The following is a 24578-nucleotide window of genomic DNA, read 5'->3' on the forward strand; positions in this document are numbered from 1 at the left end:
GCTTGACCTAGCCCATTATCACGAATAACACATTTCTAGGGTGTATCATATCTTTGTAAATCCTGTTTAAATATGGCTCTAATACTGTTCCCTTGAAGTGCAATTATTTTTATTGAATTGAATTTTGCACATTTGATCTACATTTATTTTAGACTATTTCTGTTGATACCCTTTTTATGTTGATCATTTTCCATTTTTAATGCTTTATTTCGTAAAAACAACCTACATAACATATTTTCTCAAACTTATCTACATAGGAATGGACAACAACAAGCTATTTTAGGAATGCTAAGCTTCAGTTTATAATCCTATTAATTTGGCCGTGTATGAGAAGAATCTATTTTAATGATGCACCTTATGGTTGTTTTATTGATGATATTCGCCAGAGAAAGATTAAAGTGTACATCTATCTATCTATCCATCCATCCATCCATCCATCCATCCACCTGCTGAAGGATGCTGAGCTGTGGGAGGAGGGGGAGAAAAGACGTCACGCTGTGCACGCTCCTCGCGCGGCCTGGCCTGCCGTTGCAACGCGGAAGAGGCGAAGGAGGAAAAGAGACTCCACGTCACTGAGGTGTATTGGCGTCAGCGCAACACACTAGTAGGTGCTAGTACCTCCTCAATACGATCGCAGTACCAGTGTACAACCCCACATATTCTCATGTAGGATAAAAGAAGAAGCTCACGCGACTACAAGGCGAAGAGTTATTGAGCTATTTCTGTACGGAGCGGCCTCGGCAGAGACTGGGCAAACGCTGAGAGAGAGAGAAAAAAGAAGGTAATTCACGAACGTTTGTGTGTGTATGTCCGCTGCCTGCTAGCCAAAACCGGCGGAACCTGATACAGTAGTAGGCTAAACACTGGTGACCTTTCCTGCTTGGAGACAGCGATACACTGCATTTGTATTGATATTATGTCGCAGGGACAATTAGCGCCGGAGATTTCCTCCTAGCTGTTGAATTGATAACAGCTAGCTGGTCGACAGGCGTCAGAGCGTTGTTGACGTTTCTGTTTGACAGTTGCTGCTGTGCTGTCCCGCCGTGCACGGTGCTGCTGCTTACATTAACATCACTGCATCTCAAGTCATGCAAACTGTATATTCTGCATGATGCCTGGCTATAGCTGATGGCAGGACAGAATAAAAAAAAGGCACTGTTGAACAGCTGTAATAACTGATAACTGTTTGTACATCAAAACACAGCAACAGCATGCTTGGCCCTGTCATTCATGGGATGTAGGCTATATGCAATGTGGATGGAGTAACACATAATCACTAGCCTATCATTAACCATTGTAAATATATTAGGAATATTTTTTTAGTGAGTCTGATTTTACAATTAAAGTTCAGTCTAGTAGGCTATTGCGGTTCAGCCGGTTAAATATCAAGGCTGGGGCATGAATAATAAAAATTAATAGCAAAATACCCTGACCCACTTCCAGCCAACTGCATCCTGCATTGGCTTGAGTAGGCTAGTTATTCGAATTATCGCTCCATCTCCTGTTCAATTCACTTGAGGCTTGCTTAGGCTACTGTTGGCCGCTGGAAACACTGATGTCACCTCACTTCGAGGTCATTTGTTTAGTGAGTTCCATGACAATATTTGGTACAATATCCTGCTGTCATTATGCTGATCAATACTGATGTGTTACCACCATGATCATAACATTGTAACCTGCATCAGTTCAGTTTGTTAAACATAACTTTTCATATCTTAGACAGACTTATGTGTTTAATGATACACTTGAAATATGTCTATCTGTTCTTATGTTATCTAAATGTGATGTGTGTCTGCTCCACGTCATGTCTTGTGATTTACTTTTTTTTTTGTCTATTTGCATGAGTTTCACACCTAACAGGGGGTTGACCACTCGGCAACCATGGCTTTCAAAGTGAACGCTTTACCAAATGTCAAAATTGTTGCTCTGTAATGATAGGTGCAGTCTTATTAAGAAGCTTTTAGTCTGCAGTAGTTTCTTGTTTCTTTAGTGGCTCCAATACAAAGCAGCTGTGATCTATATGAGCAATGTTCTGTCCTGGCCAAAGGTGCTTAGAGATTGCATTTGTCCTTTTGGTCCCTGGTTAATGTTGCATATTGTTGTAATGTTTTACCTATGTTCTCAGTCGCTTTGGTGCTTTTCTCACATCACTATTAACATTTGCACAGCAGTTAGTGCATTTCTCAAAACAATTAGTGCAAGCTGCAAAACCAAGTGGATAACCTGCAAAAGTACGTCACTTGCTCAAAATGGATAGTCTATTCCTCAAAAGCAAGTATTCATGTCAATGAAACTGCCAGTGTCATCAAAATGAGAAGCCTTGACACCATCGTTTATGAACAAGATAGTCAAATGGCTTTGTCATGTTTTCATTATGACAGTTTATTCTCTCAGTGTTTTCCAATGCAAAATAAAGGTCAGAACTCGGTGACACTACCTGAAAATGCTCAAGACAGCACTATACACTACTTGTACAGCCATTTGAAAACTACAGTAAAGTTACACATTGCTGTAGTTAGGGGAGTAAGTGAGTACAAGACACTGAATACGTATGTTTCACATTTTTACTGTATATGCTCTTTGTAATTCTACAGCATTGTGCAAAAGAAAAATATACTTCAGTCACTTATTTAGAACAAACATAAAAAAACACCCTTTTGGTAGAGCTGTGCACAAATGTGAACAATATAACAGGACATATTGTAACTGAACATATATAGGTAAATCATTCTGGCACATCCAGACGTTTCTGTCTGTCTGGCCACATATTTTCATCTACATCACAACGGATATTATCCCTTGCAATGCAGCGAGGAAAGTATCTATGATAAAGAAAAGGTATAAAATTTGCTTGACAGAATTTGATAACTAGTTCAACAATTTTGTATGTAATGACTCAAGCAATGAAATTAAGACTATTAGTTTTATTGGGTACGACTATTCAGCATCCATAAGTATAGTTCATTTTGACTGACATGACATAAGCAAATGACAATGTTATAAAACAGCAGAGAATTGTATGAAAGCAACTGATACATGTCCAAAAGCATTTGCAATTTGTTCAGAGGAAGGAGAAATTGCTACTATGATGTGCTCAAATGACTAAATGTTGCGGAGGTTGAACTAATAGTTGTTAGAATTTTAATTCTGATCTGAGAAAAGCACCAAAGCAACTGAGAAAAACTGTAACAGTGTTTGGTCATCATCATATCCACAATACCATGGTTTGTCTCAACATTTTTGTGTGTACATTTCTTCAGACTAAACTAATGTGGTGTTTATGTTTCCCCATTGTATGTATGCATCTTTTATATAGATAATATAGAGGTAAGAAAGTCATCCCAAAGGCTTACATGTTAAATGAAACGTACAGAGTCTTTGGTCAAGCCTCTTTGAAAGCTGAGCAATTGCGAATACTTGAATAAAGCTTATCGTTTCTTTCCTGTATTCAATCAGTGCTACAAGTACAGCAGTTTGGTGTTGCCTCATATGTAATCTTCTACTGCATGTAGCCGAAGATAATGCTTTCTGTGTAACGTGGTTATTGGAGTGAATAAGATTCCAACAAGAACCTGTTACATATAGGACACACCCAGTCACTGAATACCCGTACACACCTTTTATTGTTTTGAACCTAAACATTAGCTTTCTGATTCATTATAGCTATACTGTGGGCTCGACTGTAGCCTTGTGTGTGTTTGTTGGTGAAACAAACTTCACAGTAGTGCAGGTCAGGAATAAAAGACTTAAAGCTAAGCTGGTTTATTTGGCATATGTGATCTTAAGTAGCATGGCAGGGGGCTGCCATGGACTCCTATAGCCATTGGTTTCAAAACAATGCATTACCAACATATTTTGTAAATTCCATACTGAAATTGCATCACAACAATCTGTGTCTGAAATAGAAAGAAGGCTCTAGTCGGCACTGTTACTCTTGACATTTAAGAAAAGTCCTCAAGGCACAGAAGTGAACATACACTAACTGACTGACTGAATGATTTTTTTATTTGCCAAAATGTTTTCCCATACCCTTCACTTTGAGAGCTGAGGCAGTTAATTTATTGTGGCTTTGATGACTGTAAGAATATAACTATTCTGAATGTGTGAATGAGGTTAGAGTTGCTTAAAAATGAAATATTCCGAAAATGAAGCTGTAGTAAACCATTCTGAATGGGCTTCATTTATTTATGGCCGCATTCAGATGGACGTTCAGGGCTAACACACAGCAAATCAAATTGTGTTTGCTTTGTACATAAGGACTATCACTAGCTGCAGTAAAGGGAAGAGGAAGTACAGGAGGGGAAGTTTTGCCTCTCTGACACAGGTAGTCTCACTTCTCCTGCCATAACTACGCAGTGAGGAAGTAAACACTTGCTTCAGTTTCTCTGTCATCTTTTTGAAAGCTTTAGCCTGGGAATGTGAGGCATCCTGCACTTTATCACCTAGCAATTTTGTGTTATGCTGGTGAGGAATGTTTCAATGAAGTATAGCACAAGTTAACTGAGTTAGGGACCCTATAATGCCAAATAATGTATGTCCATTAACCGTTGGCCTGTTACAGGTTTAGCACCTTTAGGCTGTGTCATTCTCTGATTACCCCAGGCTGCTAAGGTAAATAACCAACAATGGTGTTCTCAATCTGCTATAATCTCTTTCTATTCTGTCGGCTGTCTCACTTAAAGAGGCAGGGTGTGAGTGCCATTGGCTGGTCAAAAGGCTTTGTAGTGCTGGTGATAAACAACTAAACGGCAACAGACTGCTGGCTCGTCCATAAAAGGACACGTCTCCAATCGTGTTGCAATGTGATTGACAAATCTAGCTACAAACCTGGGTTGAGTTTTGACAGAAGGCTTGAAGTTATCCAGGACAGATCAAAGCAGTGTGTGTCTATGATTCTATTGCTAACTATGTCAATGTTATTATCGGCTTATTCTGTCTTTGACAATATTTATGGAGCTTTAAAAAAAATATATATATTACATTTTATTTTGTATTTGCCTAACAAGGTATAAATAATAGTAACTGTGTATTCAGAACTTGCTCTAACTTACTACCAAGGTAGAGACACACCCCTTCTGTAAAGCTCTACAGGGTGTTAATGTATAAGCTTATTACAGACAGATCGAAAACAAAACACTTCAGAGGCACCCACATGGGCAGCTTCTTCCACATCACGAGGACTACACAGTCACTGTTAGGCTAATCAATTCCAGAAATCAATGAAAACCTGCGTATTTACTAAAATAAATGATCCTCCTGTCCCTTTAATTTGTGACTGAACACGTGGCTCCCCAGCCAGTTCTTAAAAGCAGTGAGACAATAACACGTGTATGTAGCATGAGCCTTCTCTTTGTTCAACATTCAATCTAAATATTAGATTCTCATGGATTCTTTTTCTGTGATGATAATCAATACAGTAAATAGGGCTCCCGCTTAGCTTCCGTCTTGTACAAAATGCTTGGAGCACAGAGTATCAGCCCTTTTTTTTATATGATTAGTATGTGCAGCTGCAAACACTTCAATACATAGTGACTGAGTACTTTTTTTTATCTCTTGCTCTCCCTCTGGATTTAAATCAAGAAGAGACATTCCTGTCTCTTCATGATCTTAGCTGTCAGATAAATGTTCATTTTGATGCAGCATGTTAAAGAAAGGTCAACCCTCCAGGTCTTTTACCTGCAGGAATAACCTGCATGTATAGACATTTCTTTATATCTCATTAAGACTGAATTAGAACATACAATCCCTGGGGCCCAAGCTTCATGCACCTAACCAAAGTTGGTGTAATGGAACAGATGTACCAGTTGTATTTTGCTCATAAGAGATTATTAAAACAACAAATAAACTCAGGGTGCTCATGGTGTAGTTGTTAAAGCGTCCCCCTAGAGGCTCAGTTCTTGTTGCAGCAGACCCGGGGTCGTTCTCTGAATGTCATCCCCCTCTCTCTACCCCATTTCATCTCTGTCCCTACAAACTGTCTCAAATAGCAAAAATGCCAAAAAATAAACAAATAAACAAGTGATGTCTTAGAGAAAGTTGCGGGATGACAGGAAGATTTAGGGTCCAAAATACTAGTTGATTAGATGACAAATTCAGCTCCTCTTTCTGTGACCTTTCACATACGTCCAATCTGTATTCTTACCCTATAGGGGAGAGTGGCCTAAGTTGTGCATTTTGGAAGTTGTGCCACCCCTTGTTTCTAGAAAACCGTGGAAGAAATTGGAAATGTGACCACATATTTAAGAAGAACCATCCATTTGACTCATCCTGTAAAGAAGGGAGACACAAGGAATAAGATATAAGCACATTTAAGCTCAAAAAACTGTGTTTTGCCTTTCAAAGTAAAATTTCCATGATCAAGGTTTTTTGATTATTGTGTCTGAACAATTATAGACACGTTTGAAAACATTTGACACATGTTTTAGTGCTTTGATATGCTACATTTTGAGTCTATACAGTTAGCACGATGTCAGCCCTAAATTGCTGCATCATGCTTATTATCCAAATTTCTGGGATTGGGGTGATTTGTGCCAAAGGGCCTGGGTGAGTAATAAGTAAGTAAGTAAGTAAAATGTATTTATAAAAGCACATTTATGACAGTTTGCACTGTCCAAAGAGCTGTACATAGTGCATTCAGTAGGTAAACAATGAAGGTAAAATAACAATAACCAAAATAAAAGACGTAAAGCCCATACATCCACATAAACACAGATAGTAGTGCAGAGGTAAGATAGTTAATGGGGAGGAAACACCAGGGTGTACATATGGGTTTTGAGCCTTGATTTAAAGGCAGAAATGTAGGGGAATCACATTTGTCAGGTGGCAGTTGGTTCCACAAGCACAGAGCAACTAGTGCAAAGTACATTTCTGAGAGTTGTGCCAGTGGCATGGCTGTATACGCTGGTCACCAAAAGAAAGTGATTGTCTACAGTAGCTCAGAAGAGAGTGACATCTCAATTCCACTTAACGACACCACTGATGAGAGTTCAGATGGCCAGAAAGATGATGATGGTGACTTTGTCATTGTGAGCTTTGCAGGTAAAACCATTAGATCTGCTAGGCCTTGTTTAAGAAAATTGTCCTTCAATCTTTGTCAACTATTTACCTTAAATACACCTTAAATAAGTGATTGTCTAATGGATTTGTCTTGCATTACAGTTTATGAGATATATATCAATGGCACAATTCACCCCATGGTATTCTCTCCAACCGCACAACTTACACCACACTGGGGGCAAGTTGTGCATCAAGACAACTTTTTTTCCGAAAGCTATATTTCTTCAACAGTTTATTCCAGATCCAAAGTTTTTATTGCCAGGGATGCACAACACCCTGAAATATATGTACATATTTGTGTTGGAGACTTTACTGTCAAGGCCTTACTTTAAAGTCACTTTGAGTGAAAAGTTGCACAACTTAGGCCACTCTCCCCTATATGGATTTTCCAGAAACAGAACTGCACCACAACTTCAGCATCAGTATTCTGCTGGGTATTTTTTTAGAGTCTTTTCGTGCAGTTTTGTTTTAAAATGTTTTCATCACACAATCCTCTAGCACCAACAGGCTTAGCAGGCCTGTTTCTGTTTACACATGTTATTACCAATGCCTCAAATGGTAAAATCTATCACGAGTGACACCACTGTTTGCAACAGAAGCATCTGCAGGCTAAAGATGTCGCACTAACTTGTTTTGTCTCATTCAGCGAGTGAAATGTGAGATTTCTCACTTCAAGCACTCTGTACACTGGAGCCCCTTGTACTTATTATTATTTTTTAAATTCTACATTCCCTTTCTTTCAGTTATGAGTGGTTCCTGCTTTGGCAGTGTCCTTAACAACTGCCTTTCTAGAGCACCAGTTTCACTTTGAAAGTGACACACTTCACAATCAATTGAGTGCCTCATCTCTTTCAAACAACATCTTTTTAAAGTATTTTGTTGTTGTCTGGGTACATGTTGAATGTGAATATGTGTTGATAGATGTAATATTCAGTGAATGTTCTTTGTATTCACTCAGTGTGTGCCTCGACTGCCCGAGCAGCTTCTAGATGGGGGAATCAGGCTCACGCCGTTCCACACTGGTGTCCCGCCTGCCCATCTTCCGCCGCAGCAGCAGCAAGAGGCAGGAGTCTCTGCCCTCCTCTCCGTCCTCAGGCGGCGTGGGAAATGGAGTCCACAGCTCCTCGCCCTCCAGCACCAACTCCAGCTCCGGCAGCACTGGGAAGCGCCGGAGCCTGTTCCGCACGCCGTCTCTCCGGTTCTCCACTAAACGAAACAGTGAGCCCCGCGTGACACCCGTCAACTTAAACCTCACCCCGCCGCTCCCACAGGGCACGGACACTAACGGAAACAACCAGCAGCAGCAGACCATACCCACGTCACTGTCCACCGGGTTCAGCGATGGAGGAGGACGCCCCAAGTCACGCCACTCCTTTGGCTTCGGCAGCGGCAGGCAGAAGAAAATCACGCGCTCCCAGACGGAGGACTTCGACAAAGGCTCCTCCTCTTCCTCCTCCACGGCCAATCGAAACGTCTTCATCAACTGCATCAGCGGCTCGGGGGCCAACGAGTGCGACGATTCCGGCTTCCTGGACGACTACAGCGCCGGCAGCAGCAGCAATACCAACAGCAAACGCTCTTCATCTTCGCGCCACAAGAAACAGCTGCTGCCCAAATCCTTCTCGGCTCACCACCGCTTCTCCCGCAACTCGGATCACCACAGGCCTCCGGAAGTCAACCTGGAACCTGCCAGCTCCACAGCCACCACCACCCCCACCACCATCACTCCAGGCTGCGGAGGAGGAGGAGGGCTCACCCCGGGATCGTGGCCAGGAGAGCTGCTAGGTGCCGGGGGTGAGAGTTCGCTGCAGTCCCCTATGATATCAGAGGACCGCACCACGGCCGTCACCCCTTCAGAGTTCGTCCCCATCACGGAGGACTCTGTGTCGGAGGCAGACGCCCTGCCGGCTCCCAGCCCCGGATCTGAAGCCCAAGACCCAGAACCTGCCTCTGTGCCTGGGGGGCCGCCTCCTCTGGACACATCACCACCTGACCTTCACCCAGCTGCTCCAGAGAACCTCAGTGTGGCGGTCTCCACCTCACAGGTAGCTTTCATTTTTTTAAGGATCATTACTTGCGTCTTTCTAAATCAATCAATCAAGTGCTTGGAATCAAATGAGTTTATCAGTGTATATAAAAGTTGCTTGTAGTTGTACAGGTTAGCAACATTTTGATAAGCAGGCTTAGTTATCTGCAGTATAATAAATGCTTTTTTTGCTTGTACAAGCAGGAGTTGTTTTGTAAAAAGATATGTAAATGTCAGTGCTTCAGGAACGGACAATACAGCCACAGGTGTCCTTTGATGTCAAGAACAAAAGCCATAAAGGAGGAATAGTTTATGACCACCGTGAGGAATCCATGAAATGTAGCATAAAAATTGAGCACCGGGCATGAAAAGACCTTTTACCGAAAGGGCAATGGAATGAAAAAAAATAAAAATCTAAGCATGTCTGCAAACTACCCTCCACATTTCACACCTTCGGGCTAACAACTTTATACCGCCTCCGAAGGATTTATTCTATTTTATTTCCTGGTAGAGGAGGGAACTCCGGAAAGAAAAACCATTTACCCAGTAGAACACTTGCAAAGACAAACATCTGCATCTTGGCACATTGAAGAGTGAATACTGTATAACTGTGTTATCTAAACATGCTTACAGCTGCATGTGGACACAAATACATCCACCTACTCAATGCATTCTTAATTGGGTTCTCCTCTCGAGCCTTGGAGTTCACAGTTTTCATCTTTTATTGTGGTGTGAATGTAACATTTTAAAATCCTATGTAAGCATGCTCTGTGTTGACACATTGACTCAATAAAAACATCCCTTTCCTCAGGTCTTCTTCACGCCAGCCCAGTCCAGCGCTGACAAACCTCTCCTCCTCGACACCAGCACGGCCAACAACACGGATTACGAGACTGCCGTTTCCCTGTCGGAGCCCGAAACAGCTGTGCCCTGCCTGCCCCTATACCAACAATCAGTGGAAGAGAAGAGGGAGCGGGAGGAAGAGAGGGAGGAAGCGAGGGAAGAGGAGTCAGCAGAACAGAGGAAAGAGAAGCCGGCGGAAAAGGAGGAGGAGGAGGAGGAGAGGAAGACGGGGGGTTACCACACAGAGACCACCAGCGAGAGCGAGGCGTGTGTGGTGCGCAGCGAGGGTTGCCACTCTAACCCCGAGCAAACGGAAAGGAGGGCGAGAAACGCGCTCTCCGCTCAAGAGAGAGCAAGCTTCTGTGGCTGCCACGAGCCCAGGCCCTCTCACTTGAGGAAACCGCATGCAGGTAATATGGTGATGCAACCCGTGCAAATACTAGCAAGTTAAAGGTGGAGTCAGCCATTCTTGAGAGTGCTTCACTGTCAAAATCACTTTTTTTTTTATATCTGTGAAATCTCCTCACAATTCGCTAGCTTTTACGTACTGTGTGAGCTAAAGAAAAAGTGTTCAAGCGCAGCCTAGGCTCTGTAAACTGGTATAAACAACTAGTATTACTAACAAAATGAGCCCACCGTAGCAAGCAACATGCCCGTTCACAGAGCCTAGGCTGTGTATTAACACTGGATTTTGTTTCAGCACCCACCGAGAATGGAAAGGTAGGGGATTCACTGATTTTGACAAAATGTGAGTTGTCAACAAGCATTCTCAAGAATCGCTGACTCCTTTAAATGACAGACGTACATGCACAGCCACACTCAAGAGTACTGTATCCTACATTAGTGCTCAGTGGGAGTTACAGGCCCAGGTTGATCCCGCATTATAACTGAGAGACACAGACAGATACAAACTTGGCCTTCCGCACTTGTTGACATCCTCTTGTGATGAGGGCTCCATGAAACTGTTGACCAGGTATTTTATCTCAAAGGCAGCAACAGTATTGACTCACTGCTGCTTGCTTGTATGAATCATACGCTTTCTTCAACTTAGATATAATCACACAGAGGAACAGAGCACGTCAATATTTTTCTTAAGTCCATCATTAAGGTTATGTATAATAAGTTAATGAAGAATGAAATGTATCAAATATCAATAATGACATTAAAAAAGCACTGTATACAGCTGGCTTACTGGGCCTGTAAAGAAAATGTCACAAACGATCTATGTTTTTATCCATAACATTCACAAGAGCTCTGCACAATTTTTTTGTGTGACGGACGGTAAACATTTGTCAGATGGTTTAAGTCAGTGGTGTCAAACATACGGCCCGCGGGCCGGATGCGGCCCGCGAGATGATTTAATCCGGCCCGCGACTTGTAGAGCACACATTTATGAGCATTTCAAAAAAAAAGTAAGTCTCTAGCCCATTCCTGTGAGGAGATATGAATTTTTAAAGAAATAACCAAAATGCTCACTCCAGCCGCTAGGGGGCAGCCTAAATAAAAAAAAAAGCACATTTTAGCAACGTGGGAAATGGTAAATGGCAATCTTGCTTCACCGCTATTAATGTTTCCTCCAGTGCTTTATGGCAAAGTAAAAACCAAAAAAATAAAAAATAAATAAAACAATTTTTATTTTTAGTGCTGAACAATTAATGTACTAGCAAGCGCGATGTGTCCGCGGCTCTGCACGTGCGAAACGAGCAGGAGCATGCTAGTGTAGGCCTACAAGATTTATTTCCTAATTTTCCATGCTGCTTTATTTTTATGTTTTAAATTGGGAAAAACGAATTCCAAAACAACCAATAACCTCTGTATTTAAAAATAAATCAAAACAGTAGAAGTTGCACTTTTATTAAATTTTATTTTGTACTGTCTGCATGTTTGCACAAAATGTGTCCCTGTACATATAGTAAACAAAATTGGACAACTGTAACGTCAGTGCCTGTTGTATTTGTGTATTCAAATAAACAGTTGTTTATTTCATTAGTGCGTTTTGGCATCTTTGAGCAAAATACCCCCCAAATTTTTGCTGCGGCACTGCGCGCCGCACCTCCTATTCCCATGGCCAGCAGCAACCTTTACTAAGACATTTCCTGGGGGGTACAGAGATCCCTTGTGATCCGTGATAATGTAGGTTACAAATGTAGACTGAGTGATAAAGCATATTACTGAAAAACAAAGCTAGAGATTTGGAGTTGATGTACGTTATTTTGCCATTATTGTACTGGTCCGGCCCACTTGAGATCAGAGAGGCTGTATGTGGCCCTCGAACCAAAATGAGTTTGACACCCCTGGTTTAAGTGATGCCATGCACCTGCTACTTCATTGGTGTTTGGTTTGATTACTTCCGCATACATAATCTTAAATATTTCATTACCAAGCCTCTCAAGGAGATTCCCCCCCAGGAGACGTATTTGTGGAAGGGATGCAAACTAGGTTAATCATAATCAAAGTATAATTAATACTCATGTCTCACAAAACTAAACCCGTTGTAGCTGTCCCTCCCTCTAACAGCAGTATCGCAGACAGTTAATCTGTAAAAAAATTTTAAAAACTGCCTCGGTCTAATAAATCAATGCCAGTTTGGAGTTGACAGTAGCAAAAGAGTGGTTGTCATTCTGAAAATGTAATCCTTGACCGCAGATGATTTGTTATTCTCATCCTCACTTCTTCACTCAGCTCTAACATATCGCTGAAAGAGGTTTTTAGGCCAAGGCTTCTCCGGTAACAACAAAATAAATCTCCCCAAATCTGCAGCCCCATTACTTGTTTCCGAAAAATTGTTAACCTCATGTCAGACTCTAATCAGACACTGAAAAACATGACATTTTGACGGAGTTAACGATCCTTTCAGGCAAAGAGATTGATCATTCAAACTCATATTATGATGAAGTGATGGAACATTTTGCGTGTCACTAGAACTTACAAACCTTGTAATTAGGAACCACAGTTTAGTTGCTGCCACTGACAATTGCGTGTCACAGATAATGAAATGTTTATTAATGCTCTGTTTGTAGTTGAAACTTGTAACGGCATTATTAGGAGATATGAGTGGAATGAATACCGTCAAGATACTATTATGTTCAAGTAAATAGTGTAGCGTAAAATGGGAGCCAGACATACAATTAAGTGTGTCGTTCAATGTCAGAGTTCTTAGGCCTAACTATTTGTTTCCCATGCTAAATGATTCAACTCCGGAAGAAATGTACCTGTGGTCTATTTTACTATATGAAATATGCCATATTAAATTTGCCATGATTGATAGTATGTCCGCCATGACTTTGTGCAGTATCAGTGGCCTATTGTGTGGTATTGTGAAGTGAACACCACACACACGCACGCACGCACACACGCACACACACACTCACACACTCAGCGGGACGCAATCTATGCTTACAGGTAAGTAGCTGAATATAGATTTACACTTTGGCCGACTGCTGTGATAACAGGGTGATCTTGTCAGTTGATCTCCAAAAATGTACTATATAATAGTACATTTTCAGAAAAGGTTTCACAGGACCCTGGTATATGGGCCCCCTTGTACTGTAGGTCTAATTTCCTTTCTGGTTGAAATGATCTGAACCTCTAGTAAAATGGTTGACGACATGGTACTCATGGGGAGTTTTGTTCAAACCCAAAACTACAAATGTCCCGGCTAATTTCTTTGTTATTTTATATCCATGAAACAAAGACACAATTCAGAATACACACACAAATACGTACATACAACACACAAAGGTGATCTGTGTGTGGTTGTGTGTGAGAGAGAGAGAGAAAGAGGAAATGGGAAAGTGTCCTGGCATGAAGTGCTGCTTTTCATACATTTTACATCCTATTGCTCAATTACAGGACATGTTATTGTTTGTTTGTTTTCACATCTATCTAGTGGATCAAAATAGAGATACTATTGCAATAGCCTGTGTGTCTGACCGAAGAGTTGGGTCCCTGAAATCACACTTTCATTCTGTAGTTCCGTAGGCACTCCAATCAAACTTGATTACTACAGAACAGGTAGAAATAGCTTTTGTGCAAAGCAATATAGCTGAAGAACTGCATAATGGGAAGATGTATCTACATTCCAAATGCAGAGTAAGTAAAAGCTGCAGTGTAATTACATTTTATGAAAGAAAAAAACATGTCCTACAAGAAAGAAGGCTGACTTCTACCAATTGGAAATATAATAAAAAGATAATTATGTCTCTGCTTGTAGGATCACTGTTTCACCTTCATTCATTCCTTTTCTTTGTCTCACTGACTTCTCTGTCTTTTCCCCCTGTCTCCCAGCGTCTCTGTGCAGCAGTGTCAGCCCCTATCATGAGGTCATGCGGATGGAAAGGCGCCTACGCTCCTCGTCCGAAGGGGCTGGCGGGCCGCGTATCCACGGAAACCACCGAGATGCCCCGGGCATGGAGGGATGTAGTCTGCTCAAGCAAAGAAACAACTCCTCATCATCCAAACTGGGAAGTCTGGTAGGTCTGAGATGTGTGTGTGTGTGTGTGTGTGTGTGTGTGTCCTTTTATTAATTACTGCAAAGCCCCTAGATTATATAATGCGTGAAGCCTTTGAAGTTAATCATCAACTATGGCTTATTTAGTATGTTTAAGACCATGCCTAATTACCATTATTGTACACCTAACATACACTTATAGTGTGCATATTAAACATACAGTGTAGTTTGTGTGTATCAGTTGTCATACCCACCATTAAAATGTTAAGGGAAGCCTAATTAGACACACTCGTGCACATTCAATTAGTGTGACAAAATATTGTCATGTGTTACTTCCTCTTCTTTACATGCTCACAGTAAGACAAGTTCATTTAAAAATACATACATTATGCTCATAGGTAAAGCGGCTATGGATAACAAAATGTCCGTTGTATCATTACAGAAAGAGACCCTGCTTTTTAAAGGGAATGAAAAGACTGTATATAATTGACTTATTTATAACCAGCTGCTAACACACTTTCCTACAATATACTGATTATAAGGCGTCCTTCCTAATCTTACCCAGAACCCATGCCTCTGGCCATGAAATTACCAAAGTATTCCTGCAGCCCTGGGGAAAACCAGCCTCAGTGCACTTGACGGTACTTATCAGCTTTAATTTCCAACAATAGTGCATTGAATTTTCACAATATTTTAATTAAAAAGTAAAATAAACACTCTACATCATTCTTAGAGAGGTTTATTTTAAAAATGAATTTTGCCTGTTCACATTTAGAGTTAGGAAAAAAGCTGGTATGTTGGACTTCTCTTAAACCCATTTTGACAAGTTATTTAATGGAAAGTGAAGAGAGCTACAGTACGTGAGAAAGGTCTCACATGGTGATCAACAGTGCTGTGTTGACTCTGCCAAAGTTGAACTTTGAGTCTGAATATGTCACTTGGCACTGATATTCACCAGCTCAAGCTAAACATAATATTCTTAGAATAAGTAATGCTGTATCCGTGTAAACAGGAATGTAAAAAAACAACAACTCATAAGTCTGGTTTCTTACAGTTGCAGCTATTTGAGGAAAAGCCCTACGCTTAAGTTCAATGCCAGAGTGAATGGATAAAGTTCTTTGAAAAAGTTCTCCAGTCGTCTGTAGGCTTTAAGTGCTATATCCTGTTTGTTAGCTTTGGCGGGCGAACAAACACTGCACCCGCCTTTGTTGATACACACGCTGTAGCTACCATATATTTGTTTCTTGGGAAAGCTGTAGCTGCTTTTGTGTATCAGCTGATTCTCAACAACACAAGAGGAAGCTCGGTGGGAGGAAAGCTAGTTTAAGACAATCCCATTTATTTTACCAGGCGGCTATCGGCTTTCACAAAGAGATTTAAAAGGGCGGGGATGTTCGCAGCACGTTGCTCTGTACTTTAAAGACTGCGTCTGCTTCCCGACTTCACAAAACATGGAGTAATCTCTCCCTTTCCTTCTTCTGCCCTATGAAGGGTCTTTAAGGGGCCTAAGTCTTGCAGAAAAAAGTAGGAGACCTAGAGTGTCTACTAAATTATGTACTACCACTTCTTGTCTTTCTTAGGGCTTCATTTAGTTTCTTGGTAAGCAGTGGGCACTCATATGAGAGAGTCTGGATTGAGACACCTTAGCTCTTACAGTGTGCCTGCAAAATAAATACTGTCGACAGACCGAGTGCAAGTACATTCTTAACTGAAGCAGGTGAAGGTATTCATTTATAGCAAAGGCATGATCTGCTCAGTGATTTGTGTATACACTGTGTCTGAGTGTGGTTGAGGCTTAGGTGTTAAATAGGCCTGTGGGACAGACTAAAGCACACCGCACTAAACAGTATGCTAAGTGGATATGCTTTATTGTGGCTGTGTCATTACAGCCCAGACAGAGTCTAATTATCATAAAGCAAATAAAGATTTGTTTTGCAGTACTGACAAATGACTAATTTGTTGAACTTGCGGAGATAAACTGTGAGGTATCTTTACGAAGTGAAGCAACGGTGTGTTTGCCTCATCTCATTCCAGTTGTTATTGTTTTATTGTTTAAAAAAAAATATATATATCCCTTTGGGACGCAGTGAGATGTTTATTTAACCGACATAAACAGTGTTGGTTGCTCATACGTTTCTCGAAGACAGATGTGATAATATTGTGGCAGGACGTCAGTGATTACTTACATTCATTTCGAGAAATTCTCTCTTATCTCAGAGACGAGATGAGCTATTTTGAATGTAAACTTTTTCTTTGTATTTTGATTGACATATGCAGCAGAATAGTTTAGCTGCAGCCCCCTTTACCTTGACTTGCTTATGCATATCAGCGATGTCTTTGCAGCTTTCTTGTTAGGCAGTGGTGTAAGACAGGCCCTGCGTTCCAATACCCATACTTTCTGCTATACAGTATGGTGGAAAAAAAGATTTAGGATGTCCCAATTCTTGTGGTCAGATTTAGTATGCTTAAATGTCTACTACATCTGGCTGAGATTTTTAGTGTTGAAATCATGGACCTATTAAGAAAGGTTGAAATCAGCGGTTGCGTTCCGAATCGCATACTTTCTACTATATAGTATGTAGAAAAAAGATTTAGGATGTCCCGATTCTTATGGCCAGATTTAGGATGGTTAGAAGTACCCGGATGTCCTACTTTATGCGGCCAAGATTGTTAGTGTTGAAAAGTGCATCCTATTTGGGCGATTCTGACCCACAATCTAGTGCGCACGTGAAGTGACGTAACATCGACGAAGCCTCCATATGAAAACAAACAGGGATGCGACGGATATAAAAGCAAGAGGCAAGATCAAGGCGCAATGTTATGATGAAATAAGAGAGTAAAGTATGTCCCAATAGTAGGCCTACTGCATCCTAACTAGATTATTTTTATCGTCGGATGTAGTATGTAGAATAGAAAAAAGAAAGAGTATGCGATTCGGAACGCAACCAACATGTTATTTGGGCGATTCTGACCCACAATCCACTGCGCACTGGAAGTGACGTCACAGCCACGGAGCCCGACCGGGGATGCGACAGATATAAAACTAAGAAGACAAATCAAGACACAATGTTGCAATTAAATAAATAAGTAATGCAAATGTATGTCCCAATTGTGTGCCTACTGCATGCTATCTAGATTATTTTTATGGTTGGATGTAGAATGTAGAATAGAAAAAGGGAAGAGTATGCAATTTGGAACGCAGTCACGGTGTCTCTTCACCTTCTCCATTTTGATTACTGCCTTGAAAAGGCTACCTGTCATAATTGACACTTGTATTAATCACACTACAGCTAAGATTCACTTCCACTCCCAGACAGCATATGTAACAGTCTAAACGAGAACGGTTGGGCTTTGGGAAGAAAACCAAGTAAGATATTTTAAAATATGGATATGGAATGTTTACTTTGTCCAAAGAAGACATTAGATAAAAGCAATAACATTATATTATAGATACACAAAATCAAATCAAGTTTTAAATCAAATAATTTTTTCTGAGGCTAGATTGCTTAATGCCAGCTGGTCACACAGGAGAGCTCTTAAAGCAGTATCTGATGAATAAAACATCCTTTATATCCTGATTAACGCATACCTGTTCATAGCTATTGGCACAAAAGGCGAGATGAGTCAAAAATGCTTTATATTAACAGGATTGGTAGTATTTTGTCTATTAAAGTAAGATTTTTCTAAAATAAATATACATTGTTATGAACAATAATCATCAAGTTGCATTTATACATACTACTAAATACATTTAAAAAACAAACAACTTCTGTTGTCAGCAGGTTAACCTGCATGTGTAAATTACTTATATTATGCATTCAATAGGGACATGTCCTTATGTCCAGATAACTCCTTTTATATTCTAAATGTGTTAATGTTCAAAACATTAAAGAGTGTGGTGGAGGCTAACAAAATGGTTAATGTACCTGAAAATAATGGAGTTGATAGTCAATTAGGGGCTCAATATCTAATTAAATGGACTTCCTCTGCTGTAGAAAGACCATTTAACTATGTTATTCATCGCTGACGAGCTTGAATAATTTTTTGGTTGTGTTGGTGCGCTTTTCCATTGTAGATATTTTGGTTAGTCATTGCAGAAAAGGTGCAGGTGTGACAGATTATAGATGACGGTTGTCTGTACAAACAAACAATATTTCCTAAATGACAGTGTATACCACGCCCTTTCTCTGACATGCTGGGCATTGGAGAAACAATCAGTCAAATTGAACGCGCCAGGAATCAAAAGAGGCGTCTGGAAGCAAATATGCCTAGCCCTGTTCTGAGCATAAATAAATGGTGAGCAAAAACATGTCTGACCGCAACTTAAGTCTCTCACAGATAGAACAAAGTGGTTTTCCATATTAGTAGTTAACCCTGTGCTTTTCCTGCCATGACATGTCAAAATGTATGCTTTAAATAAGTCAATAGACATGCAAAAACGCCTTCGAATTATGTTCCTCTTACCTTCTTAATCTGGTAGACAATCCTTTTCACCTCCAGTCTACATATTGCCAAAGTAGGAAAATGTAGATCTCTCACTCTTAGTTGTGGCTGTTGTCATATTTTCTGCCTCAGCAGCCTCGGTCACAAACATATTCTAATAAAGTTGTACACTGTACAATATATTATAGGACTCCTTAATTAAAATATGTACCTCCAATTTATGGCCATAGTGAAAATATGGATTTGGCAGTCAGCGGTATAGCACTTGGATATTCTATTGGTCTCTCTTCAATTTTGGTGCATTGCTTGTTGAATGTCAAAAGGCGGTTTTCCTTTTCTCTGGGATGAGTGATTATTCTGTGTTTGTTGCAGGAGTGGAGAGTTGTTAAAAATAACAAACGTCAGGTGGTGTAAAGTGAGACAGTGTCGGTAAAAATCAGTTTCTTTTCATTCAACAAACGTATTTTTCGATTTGACTGGACATTCAATCCTTTATTACCCCGGGCATGTTGTAAACACAATTGTTGGTGAAGTGTCTGCACCGACAGGATGAAAGTAATTTGTTAGTCCGTATATTTTTCCATTGCTAGGAGCCATAATACCTGACTGCAAAGTAAAATCTCTCTCCCTTGATCTTAATGCATTTAACACCCTAGAGCACTGAATAAATGTAAGTTCCATATACTGGATATGTGATTGCCAGAGACTGTGAACAGAGACTAGTGGACGAAAATAACCTCTTGCTTCCTCTTGCCCATATTTTGGATGTCATTCTGCTTGGCAGTTAATTGATGGCGCCATCTTTTAATGAGATCCCAATCTGATATTATCTCTATTAACTTGAGGATTATACTCACTCCAATCACATAAGCGAGGTTAGAAGGTGACATGTCTGGGATCTAAATTCATATTAACGAAGTTCTGTGGTTAGAGGGGCACATTAGAATGGGTAATTTAGCTTTAGATGAAGTATGTGTGTGCAGTGGTATTGCACTGTATGGGTCTTCATTTCTTTTCTAATACCTTTTAGCTATCAGCTTCAAAGCCTAAAATGAGGCCCTCCTTTCAATAGCATTACAGTGAAATGCATGCTGGTCTATTTCTCATGTTTATTGCGCTGAGGATCTGGTGGAAAAAGAAATATCACATATACAGTACACATTCATACACATACCACAATGGCTTCATGTAAGTATGGAATAGTAAAATATTGATTTAGCCGTTTGGAAGTTCAAACTATCATCTCTCTACACACACACACACACACACACACACACACACACACACACACACACACACACACACACACACACACACACACCCCCCCTCCCCCACACACACACACAGAGGTGTGGTTGAATAGTAGGGCATGTCACTAAGCATTGTGGTCCTTGTACTCAAATAGGGAGAGATCGATTCAGAAGGTGGCTGTGAGGTTGTTAATGTCCAAACAACAATGATGAGATTTGAACAGAGTTGGTTATTGGATTTGTTTTCCAGATCCATCTGCATCCACAGATATTTCACGAGATGGATTCATAGTAGTTTCTGGCTCTTAATATTTCACCCTGGTTGAATTTCCCAAAGAGTTATGTGCATGAAAGTTCAGGCAAGGGTTTTCAACTAACAATAAGTGCTCTGAAGGCCTTTTATCAGCATTAACACATTCATTTCATTTTCAATTTTGAAAACATGTTCTTAAAGGTTGTTTCAGGTAATGGATTTTTTTCAGAACGAGGTAAAAGCACTTTTTTTTTTATTATGAATTATACATTATTTTGTCTTGTGGGTTTATGAGACTCTGAAAATTCGACTTTTAACCAATTTTGGTACCTGATACAATTATTCATACATAACTACAATTATTAAACTGCATGTTATACAAGGACGTGTGGTTTTTCACTTTATTTACAACTTTTTTTTCTGCAGTTGATTTACCTTTGTTGACCATCGGATGGCAGCATTGACTTGCAACTGAAGCAAAAGCAGTGTCATGCACCATCATAACCTCGATATTAAGAACATGGGAGGCATGTACTGAAAGATAACAAAGTGAAGATTCTGTGTGGGGCATATGATGGGGAATCATGACTCTCTATAATTATGTTACCGTAGTAGAACTTTTGACAGATTAGTCTGAGTTTATCTAAACATATACTTTAAGGGCTTTTATGAGAGGAAATACACGCTTATCACTGTACATCACTGTTTTGTTTAACATAATAATATTCAAACTGAATTATTTCCAGTTTACCTCTCTTCTGAGTGACTAAGACAGATGGAAAAGATGGTACATTTTACGGGCCTACAAAATCAAGCTAATAAAGACACGAGACATGCTTTTGAAAGTTTTCGATTGTGAATACAATTTTAACAATCACAAGACTAATGGGCTGTCTTTTTTCGTCACTGAAAGACAAAAACTGTACATTTGCATTTGTTCAGCAGCTTTTTTTGCTTGTGAAGCAAGGGGTTTTGTTGACAGATGTTACACACAAAACTGCAGCCTCATTTGGCGCATCCTTTGCCTTCTCAAACTGAACCCTGATGATCCCCACATAACAGGAGTAGCAATAAGTTTCATAATCTTGGATGAAATGATGACGGACGAAATGTCTTCTTACATGCGGGCAAAGTGAAAAAAAAAATGCATTCCCTATTAACACCCCAATGGCATAACTTATACCTTAAAATAACATCATATTTCATTACCAATGTTGACAAATTGCCTTGGAATATTTTTATTAATGTTGCGAGCCACCTTGTTTACTTGGATGAAAGTCATTTATTAATTTGCTCTAATGTTGTCACCGGTTTGTTTTTGATTAGATTTTTTTTCCCTATCCTCCTCAGTACTTTTGATCTATTACGAATATAAACCAACCCACATTAATCACATTACTCAGAATATAAAAAAATATTTTTGTGAGATATTTTATTTTAATATTATTTCTTTCTTCAGGATGTTTTAAACTACCTGGGTTCCTCAGAGCTGGATGAAGATGATCTCATGTTAGACCTGGACCTCTCTGACGATCATCGACATCGACACGGTAAGTCTCCCCACCACATAACATCTGTGTCATTCACACCAAGCCCCAACCACAGCGAGTTCTACCAGCATCCAATGGGGAAGTGACAGAAATTGCAGTTCACCGAGTGGCCACTAAGGGCAATTTCTCATTGACTCCCATGTTAAATATGCTGTTTTCACAGCGTTATTAAACCTATTTAAGGCATGGTACAAAAAAACATTCTAGTCTGTAAGTTTAGGTCATATTTACATGACAACACTGAGGGGGTGAATTTTTTTCTAGCAGGCTAGGTTTTATTCTATTGGAGGTTCAAATTATATATATATATATATATATATATATATATATATATATATATATATATATATATATATATATATATATATATATATACACACACTGTATATATATATATATATATATATATATATCCACTCAACAAAAATATAAACGCAACACTTTTGTTTTTGCTCCCATTTTTCATGAGATGGACTTAAAGATCTAAAATTCATTCCAGATACACAATTGTACCATTTCTCTCAAACATTGTTCACAAATCTGTCTAAATGTGTGATAGTGAGCACTTCTGCTTTGCTGAGATAATCCATCCCACCTCACAGATGTGCCACATCAAGATGCTGATCTGACATCATGATTAGTGCACAGGTGTGCCTTAGACTGTCCACAATATTAGGCCACCCTGAAATGTGCAGTTTTGTCTCACAGCAAAATGCCACAGATGCCACAAGCATTGAGGGAGCGTGCAATTGGCATGCTGACAGCAGGAATGTCAACCAGATCTGTTGCTCGTGCATTGAATGTTCATTTCTCCACCATAAGCCATCTCCAGCAACTTCGCACAGCCATTGAAGAGGAGTGGACCAACATTCCACAGGCCACAATTGACAATCTGATAAACTCTATGCGAAGAAGATGTGTTGCACTGCATGAGGCAAATGGTGGTCACACCAGATACTGACTGGTTCTGAGTCCCCAGACCCCCAATAAAGCAAAAAAATGCACATTTCAGAGTGGCCTTTTATTGTGGACAGTCTAAGGCACACCTGTGCACTAATCATGATGTCAGATCAGCATCTTGATGTGGCACACCTGTGAGGTGGGATGGATTATCTCAGCAAAGCAGAAGTGCTCACTATCACACATTTAGACAGATTTGTGAACAATGTTTGAGAGAAATGGTACAATTGTGTATCTGGAATGAATTTTAGATCTTTAAGTCCATCTCATGAAAAATGGGAGCAAAAACAAAAGTGTTGCGTTTATATTTTTGTTGAGTGTGTATATATATATATATATATTGTATATAGGTATATATAGGTATACGTCAGCGACGCGCATTGGCCAGGACGATTGGATGCAGTTCAGGTCAGCCCGGATGATACTGTACATCCATTTGATATACTATCTATGATTCACATTGAAGACTTCCCAGGCAAGTGTGTGGGTGTAGCATACAACAGGCTATGGGAAATGTAAAATACTTACACTCGATTTTTTTTTTAACATTTCAAACAAGATGATTTCCTGCTTCTGTCTAAATACTTTGATATGCATACGGCCTTATTTGATAATTACTACAATATTGTAGTTATAGGGTTGAAGTCAAATGCAGAAAATAAAACTATCAGCAGCTGTGTCAAATATGTGGTCCTTTTTATTAGCTACATTTCCCCACAATTGTTGTGTTGTGGTTCTTCTGGTAAGATTACGCATTCAAATCAAAAGATAGAGAGAGAGTCATCTAAACTCTTGCCTTTTATCTATCCTTCCTCCTATTCAAGTGAATGCCTGCCCATATTTTGTCATTGTCTGTGATTCTTTCTTTCTCTTTCCGTGTTTTTATTTCTCTCTTCACCCCCTTTTTGCTGTCTGTTTATGTCACTTTCTCTCTCTCTCTTTTTTTTATTCTGCTCTCTGCCTCTCTTTTTTCCTCATTAAGCCACCTCTATTCCAGCACCCTAAAACATGAAACCAGAACTCTTGCAGGTTATTTTAACATGTGCCACGACTTTGATGTAGCTGCCTCATTTACAGCGATTTATCTCCTTTGCTGTTTTGGCATTTCAGTCCCACTCCCACTGACATGCCTCATGGTTGAAAAGTGACTGTTGGAGAGGAGAATGATTGCTTTTGCTCAGCCACAGTGCAGCATGGAGTGCCAAACACAGTAACCCCAGCCTCCTTTTATATAACACATTAGGACTGTATTAAACAAGTGTGGTGGGTGGCTGTAACACCAGACACAAATTTGTTAAGAAGGACTTCTTTCTTAATCTTAACACATTCATTTGCTGTCTTAAACAGGAATTTTCTATTTCACTAGTCATGGACAACATAGTGAGGTGAAATTATTTATTTCATTTTCTAGCACTATTCTTATTTAATAATTCCGTGCAGGAACATTATGGTAATTGGGCAATATTGCAAACTCTTGTAAACACTGTCAGTTTTTATTATGCTCCGGGTGATATCAGATTTGCAAATGTTTGCTTCATATAAATCAATCTGCAATTACTCAAAATGTACGCATCAAGTTGGACATTGGTGGCTTATATTATTTATATATATTATATTATATATATTAATATGATTCATGAATATAACAACTACTTCTTTGACTGTAAAGATAGCAAAAAGTTGTATAGTAAAATAATAAATATATAATTTTGAGCACTTCCATCTCCAGATCTGAGCCAAATCATGC

General features: G+C 39.8%; 1 protein-coding gene across 1 annotated transcript in view; it reads left to right on the plus strand.

Moving 5' to 3' along the window:
- The first annotated feature begins 668 nt into the window (after nucleotides 1-668).
- ccser1 (coiled-coil serine-rich protein 1) overlaps nucleotides 669-24578 on the plus strand; it is a 126184-nt gene continuing 102274 nt past the window's right edge. Inside the window, exons 1-5 of the mRNA XM_080044587.1 lie at nucleotides 669-781; nucleotides 8015-9101; nucleotides 9894-10335; nucleotides 14213-14397; nucleotides 21781-21871. Coding sequence (XP_079900713.1) covers nucleotides 8046-9101; nucleotides 9894-10335; nucleotides 14213-14397; nucleotides 21781-21871 — 1774 coding nt within the window. The 5' untranslated portion in view covers nucleotides 669-781; nucleotides 8015-8045. The remainder of the gene's footprint in view (nucleotides 782-8014; nucleotides 9102-9893; nucleotides 10336-14212; nucleotides 14398-21780; nucleotides 21872-24578) is intronic.

This window comes from Ammodytes marinus (assembly GCF_949987685.1).
Source record: "Ammodytes marinus genome assembly, chromosome: 2".
Lineage (NCBI taxonomy): Eukaryota > Metazoa > Chordata > Actinopteri > Uranoscopiformes > Ammodytidae > Ammodytes > Ammodytes marinus.